The sequence below is a fragment of the Lutra lutra genome, chromosome 14, assembly GCF_902655055.1.
Source record: "Lutra lutra chromosome 14, mLutLut1.2, whole genome shotgun sequence".
NCBI classification, from domain to species: domain Eukaryota; kingdom Metazoa; phylum Chordata; class Mammalia; order Carnivora; family Mustelidae; genus Lutra; species Lutra lutra.
Genome location: NC_062291.1, coordinates 30,886,835 through 30,905,982, shown reverse-complemented (window position 1 = coordinate 30,905,982; position 19,148 = coordinate 30,886,835). Strand labels below are relative to the sequence as shown.

The following is a 19,148-nucleotide window of genomic DNA, read 5'->3' as shown; positions in this document are numbered from 1 at the left end:
GACAACCTCATAGAGAAACATTTGAAAAATAACACGCAGCCTGGTGATTTCTCTCTTTTTGATTACCAGCTCGGTGCCCTTCTAGCTTTATAATCTTTTTTTTTTAATTTGTTATGATTTTAAAAATTCAGATATAATGTCACTTTTCGAAGGCATTATACTGCCTTATTTGATGCATTTTGCATATCCACATTTAAATTTTTTTTTTTTTTTTTTTTTTTTTTAAGTAACCTCCACTCCCAGTATGGATCTTGAACTCACAACCTGGAGAATAAAAATGACATGCTCTACTGACTGAGCCAGCCAGACACCCACCCCTTGTATATTCATCCTGAGACGGTTAAGCCCATTCAGTCAAAATATTTTTGTAGAGATAATCCTCAGTATTTAGAGAGTCATTTCTTCCAAGGCATAAAATGGTACTTCTATGTCCTGTATGTGCAGATTTACCTTAGAGACCAAAATAGCTCCCAGGGGTTGGTTTGCATGCTCAAGCAGCTGGCTTAAAAGACTGTAGAAACAAACAAAAAACACCTGTAGAAACAGACAAAACCATGGTAAATTGCAGTTTTCCTTTGTTAATATGAACCTTGACAGAGATAAAATATGTAATCTGTTACAATATATGGACTGGGCTTGTCTTCTTTTCTTTTTCTTTTTTAAGATTTTGTTTATTTATTTATTTATTTGACAGAGATCACAAGTAGGCAGAGGTAGGCAGAGAGAGAGGAAGGGAAGCAGGCTCCCTGCTGAGCAGAGAGCCCGATGCGGGGCTCGATCCCAGGACCCTGGGATCATGACCTGAGCCGAAAGCAGAGGCTTTAACCCACTGAGTCACCCAGGTAGCCCTGGACTGGGCCTGTCTTCTGACTAATTGGTTTTGCTTTTTAGGACCCCGCTAGGTCGTGCAAGAGCATGGCTTCGATTAGCCCTCATGCAAAAAAAAATGGCTGATTACCTGCGTTGCTTAATTATTCAGAGGGATCTCTTAAGGTTAGTACCATTAAATCATATTCATTTCCACTTAAAAAATTTCATTTGTATCCTGTTTTCCAAAAAGAATTAAAGAGGTAGTTTAGAAGGATACATAAAATACAATAAGATGGCATTAAAAGAGCAACATGAGAGAGAAAATCATGTAGGGACATAATATAGATCATGAATTTGCTTAAAAACTGAATACCATAAGCTTTGTATTGACCAGTAAGAGGATTATTTATTTATATGTTATATTTCTAAGCTCTTTTTTTTTTTTTTTAAGATTTTATTTATTTGAATGAGAGAGAGAGAGAGAGAGACAGTGAGAGAGAGTGTAAGAGGGCAGAAGGTCAGAGGGAGAAGCAGACTCCGTGGAGCAAGTTAATGTTTTCCAATGGGGGACTTGATCAGTGGCTTAACCAACTGAGCCACCCAGGTGCCCTCTAAGCTAGTTTTATTATTTTTTTCTAAATTACAGTTAATTCTACGAATAAAAATTTCTGTTGGGATTGGGGGCTTTAATTTGACAGGTTTTTTATTTTATATTTTTTAAGAGGGAGGTGGGGGAGCTGCTGAGGGAGAGAGAGAGAGAATCCTAAACAAACTCAGTGTCCAGGGCGGAGCTCGCATGGGTCTCAATTTCACGACCCCGAGATCATGATCTGAGTCAAAATCAACATTCGGACACTTAACCAACTGAGCCATCCAGGCTCCCCAACAGGTTTTAGAACCTGAATGTCTAAACTGTTGCTTTGGCCATATTGTGGGCACTTTTTAAACTGTCAGTTTAAATTGAAGGCGAGTGAGTGCTGGCAGTTAAGTGTCATAGTGAAGATGACTGGAAAACATTAACTTGTTAGTTGACATTGTGCTGAAGTTGATGGGAAGTTGAGTTTATAAATAGTCTGGTCTATGCACTGATCTAGAAATCTGCTCGATTACAAGAATAGCTCTCATCATAGGGACCATTCATTGATTACCTTTGAAGCTTTTTATTTAACACAGAATGGATTCATCCTTTTGAAAAATGTAAATGTAATACTGAACATAGCTCTGATTAACACCCTCATTGAAACTTTTGTTTTCAGTATTCACTTCTTGAATAAATTGTAAATAAATAGATATTGTAAATAAATAGATAGCCAGATGTTTAAGACAGACTTTCAAAGTATGGTAATCAGGTGTTAGAGGAAGTGGCCCATAGCAGTCTCTCTGTTTACCCTTGTTCTCTTGGAGTGCCTGTCTGATGTTCTGGAGAATCTGGTTATTATGACTGTGGTTGTACATCTTGGTTTTCCCATTGTTTTTTTTTTTTTTTTTTTTTAAAGATTTTATTTATTTATTTGTCATAGAGAGAGAAGCGAGAGTGAGCACAGGCAGACAGAGTGGCAGGCAGAGGCAGAGGGAGAAGCAGGCTCGCTGCCAAGCAAGGAGCCCGATGTGGGACTCGATCCCAGGACGCTGGGATCATGACCTGAGCCGAAGGCAGCTGCTTAACCAACTGAGCCACCCAGGCGTCCCGGTTTTCCCATTGTTAAATGAGAATGACCATACATTAAGCACCAGCAGTTTCTCAGTAATATTTTGAAGCTCAATTAAAGTGACTAAACAGTACATGGGACTTCTTGAGGAAGGCATGAGACAGTGATAATTAGTTCTATGAATACATAATTGTCAAGTCTTCTCTGTTTCTTTCCTAAGTCTCTTTTTTAAACATTGTTTAGAATATAGATATCCATAAGTATCCTTAAGTGATGATTATTAAGAATACTTGGCATATACATATCAAATACACTGATTTGAACATGGGCTTTGGAATGTTTCATATATTCATTCCCTACCTTAGTCTTCATCCCAAGATTCTTAATAAATCCTAGATTTAAAAAGTCAACTCTAATAAAAAGTTTTATAATCAAATCAGTAACAGTTACTATGTCTTCTGAGTCCCAGATAGTCTAGGCCTCAGTGATGTCTCTTTTTCTTTTGATCTATATCTATTTGCTTCTCTTTTCTTTCTCTCAAAATTCTTTTTCCTCTTTCTTCTCCTTCAGTCCCATTCTTTTACCGTGTTTACATGGACATTAACGTTTCAAAATGTTAGAGTAACTCATGTATAGAAAGGCTAATTTGAAGAGACCAAATTTGAATGGGTTCCATGTTTATATTATGGGGCTGAGATTTTAAAATTTGGTGCTTAAATTTTTATTTTAAGGTTTTTATTTTAATTTCCGCAGTGAATTTTATGAGTATCATGCGCTAATGATGGAAGAAGAAGGAGCAGTAATTGTTGGGCTGCTGGTTGGCCTTAATGTGATAGATGCTAACCTGTGTGTAAAGGGAGAAGATTTAGACTCACAAGTAAGTGAAAGTGACTTGTACCAAATGCAGAGTGTTTTTAGTTTGCCCTGTTCCTCTTGGATCCAGTTGTAAACAATGCTGTTAGACACTAAAGAAAAATTAAGAATGAAATTCAGTTGCATGTTAAATATACTTCTAATATTTTCCCCCTTTAACTAAAATTAACATGATTTACTTTAGGTTGGAGTGATTGATTTTTCCATGTATTTAAAGAACGAAGAAGATATCGGAAATAAAGAAAGGTATGTTTTGTAAGTTATTTGTCGTGTTGTATTTTTTATGTAGCTCTTTACAAATCACCATGAGGTCCATCTATTGATAATGTAGTTTTCTGGGTCTCTTCGTTTGTTTTGTTTTTTTTGGACAGTGTAGTTTTTTGTTTTTGTTTTTTTTTTTAAGATTTTATTTATTTATTTGACAGAGAGACATCACAAGTAGGCAGAGAGGCAGACAGAGAGAGAGGAGGAAGCAGGTAAAATAAAAATACATTTTATTCCTCCCCCCGATGCGGGGCTTGAACCCAGGACCTGGGATCATGACCTGAGCCGAAGGCAGCGGCCTAACCCACTGAGCCACCCAGGTGCCCCTGGACAGTGTAGTTTTTATTTCCTTATTCTGTGTGTAGTTCCTGCTTTGTTTAATTTCGCTTCCATATACAAGTTCTACAAAGCAAAAATCTTTGTTTCGTTTTAGACTCACAAATGTTTTGTTTCACTTGTTTTATTTCGCTTACATATACAAGTTTTATAAAACAAAATCACATAGAAGGAGGTGGCTTTAGTATGAAGTATGGCTTGTGGTCAGACTTGTAGTTCCTGAGACCCATTTTAATTGCTGGGTTTTTTTTTTATGATAAAAGAGATGAAAGCTTCTTACGATGCGGGGCTCGATCCCAGAATCCCAAGACCATGACCTGAGCTGAAGGCAGAGGTTTAACCCACTGAGGCACCCCGGCGCCCCAAGAATTCTTAAATATACTTTTTAATGGCATTACTTGCTAATATTAGACTTAACAAAGGTTATATAATTAGTACACAGCCTACTGCTACATTATTAAAAAGATTCTTGAATTTTATTCTAAAGGCAAGATAATGTTTTTTGTCATTATGGCAATTTTAGGTGATGTAGACTTTTTTTTGGTCACCCAGTAAACACCTTTCCATCTGACGCAAGGCTTCCTTTCCCCTCTTTAGGAATGTTCAAATTGCTGCCATATTAGACCAGAAGAACTATGTTGAAGAATTAAATCGACAACTGAAGTAAGTATTATGGTTACTTGGATATTTGTGACTATTGTTTTAGAGGTTTTCTTCACCATTTTCAGGTCTGCTTTGTCCTGTTCCTACTAAACATCTGTGAGAAAGTGTTGAGGGAGTAGAGAATGGAGATTAAGAATACAGAGAATTATTGGAGATAATTCATTTCCAAAAAATGAGAGTCAGACTTTATATTTTATTTTTTAAGATTTTTTTTATCTGAGAGAGAGAGAGTAGAGAGAGCACAAGCATGGGGAAACAGCAGAAAGAGAAGCAGACTCCCTGCTGAGCAGGGAGCCTGATGTGGGGCTTGACCCTGGGGTCATAACCTGGGCAGAAGGCAGCCTCTTAACTGACTGAGCCACCCAGGTATCCCAAGAGTCAGATTTTCAAATAGAACATTTGGAGAATTTAAAAATAGAATTTCTGGGGAGGGGTCAAAAAAATAAAGACAGAATTTCAAACTTATCTCTTTATCCTTGAGAAGAACAGATTAGGTAGGGTGGAAGTTTATATCATTTTCATAGTTCACAGATTCATTTTTCCTACTTCAGAGAGCTTCATGTGTAAATGTGGCTGTCGCCTCCCATGGTGGGAGTTTTTGCCTTATCATGTTAACTGGAATTGAAGCTGTCAGTGAATACTTGGAAGAATTTCTGAGATCTATGTGTAAAATAGTACGTGCAGCTCTGACTAATAGAAATAAAATGTGAGTCATATAGATAATTTAAAATTTTTAGTAACCACATTAAAAAGGTAAAAAACATGAAATTAATTTAAAAATACATTTTATTCAACCCAGTATACACAAAATCTTATCATTTCAACATTAATCAATGTAAAAATTGGTCATGAGGTATTTTGTATTCTTTGTATTGTCTTTATAATCCAATGTATATTTTACAGTTGTGGTACGTTTTAGTTGGACCAGATAGCACAGGTATAGTGAATAATATTTGCTACATAGTTAGAAATGGACTGTTCCATTAATTAAAATAAATAACTAGCAAAAATGGCTATCTCTGGGTGATGGGATTATGGATAATTTCTCTTTTATTCTTTGTACTTCTCTGATTTTCTAAGTTTAATTCAATAGTCAGAAATACAATTAAACACTTTCCCATTTTAGAGAAACTAAGAAGCTGTAACTCTTGCTTTCTCTGAACTTGGAGAGATAGGAACTATGTTGTATCATTGTCTTTTTTTTAAAAGTAGAGATATCATAGGAAATATATGTGTATCTATGTGTATTTTATAATTTGTAATTCTGAGATTATATTTCCAAATGCAACTTAGTATTGCTTATTTACTTACTGTTAAAGCTTTATTCACTTTTGGCAACAGGTAATATATTCATATAGTTTAAACTTCAAAACTTCAATAGGAACATGAAAAAAAAAATCCTCCCTCTTCCCTGATCCAACCATCTGGTTTCCCTCTTTGGGAATAATTAATAGGTTCTTGTGTATGCCTCCAGAGATACTTCATACAAATAGACAAGAATACATATGTATATTTTCTTGAAGTTCTCACCTTCCCGTTGTTTTTTTTACACATAAAGTAGCATAATTTTTATACTCTTCTGTAGTTCACTGTCTTACTCAACAGTTTATCTTAGAATCTGTTCAATTTGGTTCAAGGAGTTTTCTCATTCTCTTTTAAATGATGTGTATTAACTCATTTATAGCAGTACTAGTGCCTTACTTTTGTACATTCTACGAATTTAAAAATGTTCCATTGTTTTTCCAGTTGGAATGTTTTTGTATATTTAGAGTATTTAAAAAAATATAGAAAACAGATGAAGAAAAAATTGGAACTCACATATTAGCTCTCATTCAAAGAAAACTCTTGAGGGTTTATTTTCAAAAGTACTTTTTTGATTAATGTTTTATTGATTCTCACATAAAGGCAGGACAGATATTATTGTCTGATTTAAAGATAAGGAAACTGAAGCTCAGAAAGGTCTTAAAGCTTTTGAGGTGATACAGAAAGTAGAAAAGCAGGGACTCTTAACTTTGGTCCTCTGTCCTAGTCCCACATCTGTTAATGTCTCACCATCCAGATACCCTGTTGCTGTTTGTGAAAAACTCAAGTTGTTTCCCTAAGAATGATTGTATTTAAAAATGATTTAATATGAATGAAAAAATATTTTTCTTGTTTCACCAGTTAAACTAAGATGCCAATATTTATTTCTGAGGCTGGCATAAAATTTGCTTAAATCTATTAAATTGTAATGTAAAGCGTATATTATATTATTAAAGCTTGAGATGGTAGAAACAAGGCCTTGAAAAACAAATTACATAAAATATACAGTAATGTCCGGTCTCGGAGATGCCAAGTGAAGTGTGTGCATTTTTGATAACTGTGTACTTCTGGTGACTGTACAGTTTGAAATACAGTTTTTTATTAAGATTTATAAAAATGCAGAAAAAAATGTACAGTAATGTCCAGTCTTGATCAGTGTAAGTAACTATGCAAAAAACCAAGTTGTTCATTTGGCTTAACCTGACTTTTAACTATATCTTTGAAAGTCAGGGTGTTTGCTTAGCTGCAGGCTGACCGGGTACCCGATGGGAATTTCATATTCACATTGTCCCAAACTATGGTGACTTTAGAGGCTTTAAGTGATTATGAAAGTGGCAAGTGGAAACCGAATGGGGCTTGTGTTGAAGACTGCTGTAAATGCTAATTAAGCCTCTTAATTATAGAGTGGATATTTAAAGTTCATCTTTAAAAGATAATTTTAAATTAAGTTTTAACAGTATTTGGTAGTGTTTGTGTGGAATCCATTCCTCAGTATTACAATTTAAATGTAAGAAGGACCCTAAGAAGACTGCAGAAAATAGTGAACACCAAAAAGCTTCAGTCTCTCTTGCTTTCCTAGCCAAATCTGGTTATTCACCTTAATGAAATTGCCCACACTCAAAAATTCAGGGTAGTTGGTGCCTGTTAGGTACCATGGTAAGTCCAAGATAATATACCTTTTCTGACTTTTGTGAATTTGTGTGATTTGAATGAGTTTTTTCTTTGTTAATTTCAGCAGCACAGTCAGCAGTCTCCATTCAAGAGTTGACTCATTAGAAAAGTCAAATACTAAGCTGATTGAAGAGGTATTGTAACCCAGCCATGGATAATTGTCTGACACAGACCGAGCATTTGTGATCCTTTTCCATTTTAAGTATGAATATGCTAAGTATGCGTGTGCGCACACACATTTTCATCATTATGATGGAATGCTTGTGATGTAGTTATAATTGATGATTGTAAGCTCTAGAAAAACCTCATTTTCTCAGGTAAAGTCTCAGGTAAATCTGTGAATTATATGAAATACTCCTAGAAATGAGCCGCAAAGATGACACTCACAGAAGCTCTTCTATAAATAAGCTGTGATTCTCTTTTTAAAAACTGGGTGACCTCTATTTAGATAGTGAATCATCTACAGTTAGAAATTCCCGTTAAAATGATACTGTTCGTCTTGTTCTACTATTCGATTATTTTTCTTTACCAGCAGCACTGTACCATCGTGGCCATCCTTCTCCACACAACCACATATCAACCTCATCTCGAGTGCTCTGGTTTCTTGCATTGTCAGAGCGGCTATCTGGTGGTCCCAGACCAGAAATTGATCTCCATAATACTGTCTGTAAAGTTGCTTTAGATAAGTTTTTTTTTTTTAATCTTTTTTTTTTTTTAAAGATTTTATTTATTTATTTGACAGACAGAGATCACAAGCAGGCAGAGCGAGAGGAGAAAGCAGGCTTTCCGAGGAGCAGAGAGCCGGATGCGGGGCTCGATCCCAGGACCCTGGGATCATGACCTGAGCTGAAGGCAGAGGCTTCAACCCACTGAGCCACCCAGGCGCCCCCTTTTTTTTTAATCTTATCAAGCCACAGAGTTACTGCTTTCTGTTTTCAGAATTATTTAGGCTAGAGGAAGAAATCTGTCATGAGTGCTCTAAACCCTACTTTCTGTGTTAATTAAAATTCTTATTTCTTTTAGAACTGGCCTAATTTTTTCAAACCAGGGAGCACATCATTATTTGCATGGCTGCAAATGCATCTTTATTTTGATAGTTTGGGACCATTTGATAGTGTTTCTGTTTTGCTTTTTATTTTTATTTTTACTATTTTTTAAAGATTTTATTTATTTATTTGACAGAGATCACAAGTAGGCAGAGAGGCAAGCAGAGAGTGAGAGGGAGAAGCAAGCTCCCCGATGAGCAGAGAGCCCGATGTGGGGCTCGATCCCAGGGCCCCGAGATCATGACCTGAGCTGAAGGCAGAGGCTTAACCACTGAGCCACCCAGCACTGTCCGTTGTTTTGTGTTTTAATCATGATAAGTGTATTCTTTCATCCCCGTCACCTATTTCATCCATCCCCCACCCATTTCCCCTCTGGTGACCATAAGTTTGTTCTTTACAATTAAGAATCTGTTTCTTGGTTTCTCTCTCTCTCTCTCTCTTTTTTTTTTGTCCTTTACTCATTTTTTTTTTTTTTTTTAGATTTTATTTATTCACAAGAGGGAGGCAAAGGGAGAGGCAGGCTCCCCGAGGAGCGGGGAGCCTGGTATGGTGCCCGATCTCAAGACCCTGGGATCATGACCTGAGCCGAAGGCAGACGCTCAACTGACTGAGCCACCCAGGCGCCTCTGCTCATTTGTTTCTTAAATTCCACATATGAGGGGCGCCTGGGTGGCTCAGTGGGTTGAGCCGCTGCCTTCGGCTCAGGTCATGATCCCAGGTCCTGGGTTCGAGCCCCACATCGGGCTTTCTGCTCAGCAGGGAGCCTGCTTCCTCCTCTCTCTCTGCCTGCCTCTCTGCCTACTTGTGATTTCTCTCTGTCAAATAAATAAATAAAATCTTAAAAAAAAAAAAGTTTAAAAAAAAAATTCCACATATGAGTGAGATCATACGGTATTTGTCTTTCTCAGACTGACTGACTTCACCTAGCAGTAAACTCTACAGCACTATACATGTTGTTCCAAATGGCAAGATTTCATTCTTTTTCATTGCTGAATAACATTCCATCCACATGCCACATCTTTATCCATTCATTTATCAATAGACGCTTGGGCCACTGCCATAGTTTGGCTGTTGTAAATTATGCTGCAGTAGATAGGGATGCATGTATCTCTTTGAATTAGTGCTTTTTTTTAATAATTTTTTTTTAATTTTATTTATTTATTTGTCAGAGAGAGAGAGGGAGAGAGAGCAAGCACAGGCAGACAGAATGGCAGGCAGAGGCAGAGGGAGAAGCAGGCTCCCTGATGAGCAAGGAGCCCGATGCGGGACTCGATCCCAGGACGCCGGGATCATGACCTGAGCCGAAGGCAGCCACCCAACCAACTGAGCCACCCAGGCGTCCCGAATTAGTGCTTTTGTATTTTGGGTTAAATACAGTAGTGCAATTACTGGATTGCAGGGTAGTTCTGTTTTTAATTTTTTGAGGAAACTGTATACGGTTTTCCACAGTGACTGCATTGTATTTCCACCAATCGTTCACTGAGGGTTCCTTTCCCCCACACACATCCTCACCAATACCTGTTGTTTCTTGTGCTTTTGATTTTCGCTATTCTGATGGGTGGTCTTTCATTGTAGTTCTAACTTGCATTTCCCTAATGATGAGCGATGTTGAGCATCTTGTCATGTGTCTGTTGGTCATTGGGACCATTAGAGTTGCTCTCAAATTTGTGCCTCTTTTTGGCCCTAGGTGCACTGCGAAGTTCAAGTTATATCCCTGATGAAATGTTCAGAAACTTATTTACAAGCCAACATTGGGGGTGGTGCTTGCTTTCCTTTCTTAGAATCCCTCTTTTCACTGTAGGCCTCAGAACCAGGCCACTTAGTTTAACTCTGATGGTAAGAAATGTCTCATAGTTGTGATGGTCCCTCTGTGTTCTCTGTTTCAGAGGGTGTTCCAATTTGATTATCATGAAGGTCTATATCACATTTGCAATGATACACAGCCTTCTCTTTTTTTTTTTGATACACAGCCTTCTTACAGATCTTTTTATCCTTATACAGGACTTTACAGTCTTACTGTTTCATAACACTTTGTATTCAGAACATATTTAAATCAGATACGCATGATATATTTTAACATATATTTTGACTAATAAGAGGAAATGCTAAAAAAAAAGGAAATGCTAGAAATAAGAGTTCAGTTTTTATTATTAGTATCTTAGGATAATAGCATTTTTCTTATGGAAGCTTCTATAGATGTGAGACATTTGACTAGTTTTAAGCTTTTATATTCTATTGTTTATAGCAATGAACATAACCAAACATAAAGCAAGTATAAGTAAAGATGTTTAAAATCTTTTTTCTTGTCCCTGTTTCATAATCTTTAGTTAGCAATAGCAAAAAATAATATCATTAAACTCCAAGAAGAAAATCATCAATTACGAAGTGAAAATAAATTGATTTTAATGAAAACACAGCAGCACCTGGAGGTACGTATGGACTAATTGCAAACAGACTGTCTTGTGTCAGAAATTGCCCCTTTTGGGAACTTTTGCATATATGGGATATTTATTTCTGTGCTGTATTGATAGTAGTGATTATACAGTAAAAAACTTGTTGTTTTCTTCCTAGGTTACCAAAGTGGATGTGGAAACTGAGCTTCAGACATATAAGCATTCTCGGCAGGGGCTGGATGAAATGTACAACGAAGCCAGAAGGCAGCTTCGAGATGAATCTCAGTTAAGACAGGTAGTTTAGGGGCGCCTTGGTGGCTCAGCGGGTTAGGCCGCTGCCTTCGGCTCAGGTCATGGTCTCAGGGTCCTGGGATCGAGCCCCGCATCGGGCTCTCTGCTCAGCGGAGAACCTGCTTCCTCCTCTCTCTCTGCCTGCCTCTCTGCCTGCTTGTGATCTCTCTCTGTCAAATAAATAAATAAAAAATCTTTAAAAAAAAAAAAAAAAGACAGGTAGTTTACATTAGCAAAATAATCATCATCATCATAATTTACCCTTAAGCATCACTTAAAATCTTTAAAAAAAATTTTTTTTAAGACTTTTTTTTTTAATGTGATAGAGACAGAGTGAAAGAGCACAAGTTGGGTGAGGGGCAGAGGAAGAAGCAGACTCTCTACTGAGCAGGGAGCCCTATGTGGACCTTGATCCCAGGACTCTGGGATCATGACCTGAGCCAAAGCAGACAAACTGACTGAGCCACCCAGGCACCCCTTAAAATCTCTTTTTCAGCCTTATCTTCCTTGCTGTGGGATAGAAATCTCACCCCCTTACAACCCCTTCAAATTCTTTACGTTCCCATTTTATCAAGTGTTTTTAAAGTGGTTTTAAACTCTGAAATGAATGATTGTGACCAGCATTAGCAAACCAAAATTGAATAGAATGATCGATTCATATAGGACTAAAATGGTATTAAAAAATTTTTTTTTAAGATTTAACTTATTTGAGAGAGAGTGAAAGCGAGAGATCACAGAGGGAGAGGGAGAAACAGACTTGTCACTGGGCAGAGAGCCTGACGAGGGGCTCAGTCTCAGGTCCCTGAGATCATGACCTGAGCTGAAGGCAGAGGCTCAACTGACTGAGCCCCCCACGTGCTCCAGATCATATTTAAAATTAACTTATTTTTGGGGTGCCTGGCTGGCTCAGTTGGTAGAGCACGTGACTCTTGATCTTGGGGTAATTTCCAGCCCCATGTTGGGCATAGAAGTTACTTCTAAAAAAATGAATGGGGTACCTGGGTGACTCAGTTGAGCATCAGACTCTCGATTTTAGGGCAGGTTGTGATCTCAGGGTGGTGTGATGGAGCCCTGCAATGAGCTGTGTGCTCAGTGCAGAGTCTGCTTGGGATTCTCTCTCTCCCCCTTCCTGACCCCTTCCCAGCTCATCCTCACTCACTCGCTTTCTCTCGCTCTGAAATAAATTAATAAATAAATAAAATCTTTTAAAAAAATTAATGAATTTTTTTAACTCAAATTGATCTAATGCCTACAGCAAAATACAAATGTACAGCATAATGGGTTATAACATAAATACCTGTGTAATCACCACCCAGATCAAGAAGAGACTTTCCATCTTGCCAGCCTTTCCATCCCTTTTTCTGTTTGTTTTTAATATTAGGAAACTTCTTTTTGTTTTGATGTAAAAAATTAATTTAGTTCTATTTAAATTCGATTGAGGGGCTCCTGGGTGGCTCAGTAGTTAAGCATTTGCCTTCGGCTCAGGTCCTGATCCCAGAGTCCTGGGATCGAGCCCCGCATTGGGCTCCCTGCTTGGCAGTCAGCCTGCTTCTCCTCCTCCTTCTCCCACTCCCCCTGGTTATGTTCCCTCTCTCGCTGTGTCTCTCTCTGTCATATAAAATCTTTTTTAAAAAAATTTCAGTTGAACATGTAGGTTATTATTTGTTTCAGAGGTAGAGGTCAGTGATTCATCAGGAGCGTATAACACCCAGTGCTCAGCACATCACGTGCCCGCCTTCATGCCCATCATCAGGTCACTTCATCACCCCACCCCCAATGTAAAATTCTTTAAGAGAAGAAATTAAAACTGTGAAGTGGGGTTTTTGAGTTCTCTTTGGCCTTCACTTGTATGGACTACTTTATTTCTGTGTGGTTTTTTTTTTAAGTTTTATTTATTTAGGTAATATCTATACCAGTGTGGGGGCTGGAGCTCATGACCCCAAGATCAAGAGTTGCGTGTTCTTCCAACTGAGCCAGCAAGGCACCCCCAGACTACTTTATTTCTTTGATTAAGGAAAGTTAATACTGATGTTATGAGGCATAAAAATATTTAATTTTTTTTTAAATTTATTTATTTGACAGAGATCTTAAGTAGGCAGGGAGGCAGGCAGAGAGTGAGAGGGGGAACCACCCAGGTGCCCCTAATTTTTGAACCAGTAGAATAGTGATAATTAACAGTATCTAGAAAATGCTTTCATTTTCACAAAATACACAGTTGAAAATATTTAGTGTTATATTGTTATACGACCTGGTTGATTCCCTCTAGTGGGGCTTAAACCTCAAAAGAGTAGTCTATGTATCTTTTAAAAAATTTTTTAAATTAATAAACTGTATCTTTTCAAGTAGGTTCATAGCAAAATTGAGTGGAACTTTTTTATTTTTTTAAGAGTGGTCTATGGGGACTCTTGGGTGGCTCTTTGGTTAAGTATCTGCCTTTGGGTCAGGTCATGATCCCAGGGTCCTGGGGTCGAGTCTCTCTTCTGGTTCCTTGCTCAGAAGGAAGCCTCTGCCTGCTGCTGTCCTTGCTTGTGCTCTCTGACAAATAAAATAAAATCCTTAAAAAATAAAAAGATATATATCTAGTGACATGAAACCATTAAAAAAAAAAAAAGAGTAGTCTACATAGTGATTAGAAAACTCTTTGTGTTCTCATTAACTGTCGTGTGTCTCACTTTTGACATCCTGAAGTGGTATGTGAATTGAGGATGTGTTGAAATTTCAGGATGTGGAAAACGAGCTAGCGGTACAAGTTAGTATGAAACATGAAATTGAACTTGCTATGAAGTTGTTGGAGAAAGATATCCATGAGAAGCAGGATACTCTGATAGGCCTTCGGCAACAACTAGAGGAAGTTAAAGCAATTAACATAGAAATGTATCAAAAGTTGCAGGTAAGGATCATTCTTTTTTTTTTTTTTTTTTTTTGTAATTTTAATTTAAATTCTAGTTCCGTTAACCTGCAGTGGAGAAGAAATCAGTGATTCATCACTTATATAACAACATCCAGTGCTCAAGTGCCCTCCTTAATACCCATCACCCTTCTAGCCCATCCCGCACCCACCTCCCTCCAGCAACCCTCCGTTTGTTCTCTGTCGTTAAGAGTGTCTTATGGTTTCTCTCTTTTTTCTTACCCCCTCCCATATGTTTATCTGTTTTGTTTCTTAAATTACACATATGAATGAAATGATACAGTATTTGTCTTCTCTCACTTATTTCACTTAGTATAATACACTGCAGCTCCATCCATGTCCTTGCAGATCCATCCATGTCCTTGCAGATCCATCCATGTCCTTGCAGCTCCATCCATGTCCTTGCAGATCCATCCATGTCTTTTTTGATGGCTGAGTCATATATTCCATTATATATATGCACACACATACATGCATATACATACACCACATCTTTATTCACTCATCCGTCAGTGGACATTTGGGCTCTTTCCATAGTTTGATACATTGTTGATAATGCTGTTATAAACATCAGGGTGCATGTACCCCCTTCAACTCTATATTTTTGTATTCTTTGTGTAAATACCTAGTAGTGCAATTGCAGGATCACAGGGTATTCTATTTTTTAAAATAAGTTCTATTTTTAACTTTTTGAAGAACCTCCGTACTGTTTTCCAGAGTGGCTGTACCAGTTTGCGTTCCCACCAACAGTGCAAGGGGTTCCCATTTCTCTGCATCCTGGCTAACACCTATTGTTTCTTGTGTTGTTAGTTTTAGCCGTTCTGACAGATGTGAGGTGGTATCTTGTTGTGGTTTTGATTTGTATTTTCTGATGATGAGTGATGTTCAGCATCTTTTTATGTGTCTGTTAGCCATCTGGATATCTTCTTTAGAAAAGTGTCTGTTCGTGTTTTCTGTTCATTTTGTATCTGGATTATTTTCGGGGGGGGGCGTTAAGTTTGATAAGTTCTTCATAGGTTTTGGAGGTAAGGATCATTCTTAAATTCTTAGAATTTCTTGAGTTTAATGTAAATTGGAAGTGACTTTTGGGGCACCTGAGTGGCTCAGTTGTTAAGCATCTGCCTTCAGCTCAGGTCATGATTCCGGGGTCCTGGGATCGAGCCCTGCATTGGGCTCTCTGCTCAGCGGGGATCCTGCTTCTCCTTCTCCCACTCCCCTGCTTCTGTTTCCTCTCTTGCTGTTTCTCTGTCTGTCAAATAAATAAAATCTAAAAAAAAAAAAAAAAAAAGAAAGAAAATGACTTTTTGTATGAAGGTTTGGTTTTTAACTGTGCCATACTAGTAATAAAAACCAGCAGCTTCTTTTTCTATATGGAAGCTTAAGAAGTGTAGCAATGGAATAGGTATCAAAGAATAAACAAATCACTTATATGAATTTCTTTTTTAATACCAAAAGGTGTTGAGTATGAAGATTAAATCTTTTCGGAAAACTCAGTCTAAATATGCAGGACATTTTTGTGAATTCTTTTATATACTACAGTCCTGAGAAAGATTTATTTTTTTCTTAAAAAGCTATTATTTATTTGAGAGAAAGAGAGCATGAGCTCGAGGGAGGGGTAGAGGCAGAGGCAGAAGGAGAAGCACACTCCCTGCTGACTGTGGAGACCAGCACAGGCCCTGACTCCAGGACTCCAAGATCATGACCTGAGCTGAAGTCAGACACCTAACTGACAGAGCCACCCAGGTGCCCCTTTAATTTTTTTTTTTAAGATTTTATTTTATTGGGCGCCTGGGTGGCTCAGTGGGTTAAGCCGCTGCCTTCAGCTCAGGTCATGATCTCAGGGTCCTGGGATCGAGTCCCGCATCGGGCTCTCTGCTCAGCAGGGAGCCTGCTTCTCTCTCTCTCTCTCTCTCTCTCTCTTTCTGCCTGCCTCTCTGTCTACTTGTGATCTCTCTGTCAAATAAACAAATAAAATCTTAAAAAAAAAAAAAGATTTTATTTTATTTATTTTTTTAAAGATTTTATTTATTTATTTGACAGAGATCACAAGTAGGCAGAGAGGCAGGCAGAGAAAGAGGGGGAAGTAGGCTCCCTACTGAGCAGAGAGCCCCGTGCGGGGCTCGATCCCAGGACCCTGAGATCATGACCCGAGCCGAAGGCAGAGGCTTAACCCACTGGGCCACCCAGGCACCCAAAGATTTTATTTTTTTAAGTAATCCCTGCATGCAACATGGGCTTAGATCTACAACCCCAAGATCAGGAGTCACATGCTTTACCTACTGAGCCAGCCAAGCGACCTGAGAAAGATTTAATTTTGATTGAAATGCTTTACTATAGGGGTACCTGGGTGGCTCAGTCATTTAACTGTTTGCCTTCCACTCAGGTCATGATCTCAGAGTCCCGGGATCCAGCCCCGCATTGGGCTCCCTGCTCAGTGGAGGGAGCTTCTCTCTCTGCTTCTCTCTCTCCCTCTGCCCTCCCCCCCTGTTCATACTCTCTCTCTCAAATAAAAAAATCTTGGAAAAAAAAAAAAGCATTACTATAATAATTGTTACGAATTCTCTCATAAAGTGACATCATTGTTTAAGTAGATTTATTGCCAAAAGTTTTTTATTTAATTTGAAAAATAGCATAGTTTACAAGAGTTTATTCTGCTGTCTTCCAGAAATACTGAAGGCAGTATTTTTTTTAAATTCCATTTTAATTGAAGACTGATGGTTCTACTGCTTTATATCATAGGAGTATTTTTTTTTTTTAATTTTATTTATTTGACAGATCACAAGTAGGCAGAGAGGCAGGCAGAGAGAGACAGGAGGAGGCAGGCTCCCTGCTGAGCAGAGAGCCCGATTCGGGACTCGATCCCAGGACCTGAGCCGAAGGCAGAGGCTTCAACCACTGAGCCACCCAGGCGCCCCTATCATAGGAGTATTTTAATCTACAAATTAGCTGTGCTCATTTCAAAGTGAAAATTCCATAGTAAAATGGTATACAAAACTTAGAAATATTTAGGTTTAAAAATCAAAGCCACTATAGTAGTTCTTTTTCCTTTCTAAATAGGGTTCTGAAGATGGCTTGAAAGAAAAAAATGAAATAATTGCCCGACTAGAAGAAAAAACCAATAAAATCACTGCAGCCATGAGGCAGCTGGAGCAAAGGTACAGCATTTTCAGTCTTAGTTTCTCTTTTTCCTTTTTTTCTTCCTTTATTCAACTCTGACACCTGCCACAAAAACCATTAGGAAAATTTAGATTAGGACTTTTTTTTTAAGCCCAGCAGAATTTTGCCTTTTTTGTTTTGGTTGTTGCATGGAATCAAGTTGCTTTATATTAGGCTGATTTCATTTGAATTTGCCATTTTCTGGATTTTTAAAAAAGATTTAATATTGGCAATTTCATGTGGTTCAATCTATTACATAAAACAAATACACAAACAAATACTTTAAAAAAGTGAAAAACGAACAGAATCTATGGTGGAATTATCCCTGATTGATTTCCATGCATATTGATTGTCATATTCTTTGTCATTCACCATCTCTTTATCTGAAATCAGGCTTTGAGTTGGCAGTTTAGTTGTGTTTCTTTGAGCTAGGAGTTCAACCCAAACCAAGAAGTAATTTTATTTAAATTGAATTGTTTTATATTGGCATTTTTCACTTTTATTGTTGGAAAATGTAATGTATTTCCATTGACCTGTCATGTTGGTGTCAACATATGTCTTATCATTGCTTTCTTTGAATCTACTTATGAAAAACATAACTATTAATGCTTTATTGACATGAATATTCTTTTATTGACATCCTCTTTCTTCTTTTTTCTTTTTTGTTTTCTTTATCCCCATTTTTACATTTTGGACATCTTTATTACCTTTTTCTGTCTTTGATTTCTGTCCATTCCATTATGAAGTGACAATGATTTGTTAACTCAAACTAGGACAATTGCAATGTCATTGGTGAAATATGCCAGCAGTGACACTCAGGACCAGTACAAGCTGGTCAAAGATATATCTTTCTGAAAACCACTTGTATTTAAACAGACTAAAAGAGACTCAACAATTTTATAATATATTAAATAGAAAATAATTTATGCTATTAAGTATTTGAAAAGGGTATTAGGAACCCTCTCCACTTCTTGATCTGCTGCTGTGGTAATGCACTGCCATAGAGCAGAGTGGGTGCACTTGGATTTCCAAAAACATACTCCTCAAACCTTGTGCACAAAGGCTGATTTGAGTATTGGCCTTTTGGAGGTCAGGATTTTCAAGTGCAGTTTTATCTTTTTAGCTACTTTTTGATGGTAAATATAAACATTGTTTAAAAATAAGTTGACCCTTTGATTTCACAGTGTGTTGGCACAAATTTTTTCCCCATTGGCCCACTCCTTGCCTAATGGCTTCTTTACTGATTTTTTACTGATGTCTTAAAATAGTTTATAATGCAGATTGGCCATTCTCTTGTGCTCTAGCACCTCAGTTTTCCAGTTCCCTTAGCCCTCTTCTATGATAGCACAATTTCAAGCCCTACCTCACTCTGAGTTTTATTTTAGTTTCTGTAATCTTAGAGAAATGCTTGGGTCCCCTGTCCCTCCACGTTAATATTTTAAAATTAAATTTTGATTTAGAGATAACTTGAATGTTACTCTCTTTTGCTCAGAAGTGGCATTTATACTTCTGAAAAGTGTCAGGTTGCCCCACTGGCATGTTTTTAGGAAGAAAAGAAGAGGCCGTGTTTTCAGCTAGTTGAATAGATGATTTTGCCTGAGATTCCCTACAAGGAGTTAATGTCTCTTTAATAAGTGGGAAATGTTTTCTTATAAAAATATTGAAGTTAAATCTAAGGAATCGTAGATGGGAGGCAGGGAGTGGAGCTAAGCAGAGGGAGAATCAATGACTTACAAACAAAAACAGAACAAATGAAAATCACATTTTTAGGTAATATTTAAACATC

At 37.6% G+C, this 19,148-nt stretch overlaps 1 protein-coding gene across 1 annotated transcript in view; it reads left to right on the top strand.

The window, feature by feature from the left end:
- The window catches only part of RUFY2 (RUN and FYVE domain containing 2), a 56,558-nt gene that overhangs the window by 10,033 nt on the left and 27,377 nt on the right, over positions 1–19,148 (top strand). Inside the window, 9 exon segments of the mRNA XM_047701473.1 lie at positions 892–993; positions 3,213–3,336; positions 3,517–3,578; positions 4,530–4,595; positions 7,633–7,702; positions 10,942–11,043; positions 11,186–11,302; positions 14,021–14,188; positions 17,264–17,361. Coding sequence (XP_047557429.1) covers positions 892–993; positions 3,213–3,336; positions 3,517–3,578; positions 4,530–4,595; positions 7,633–7,702; positions 10,942–11,043; positions 11,186–11,302; positions 14,021–14,188; positions 17,264–17,361 — 909 coding nt within the window.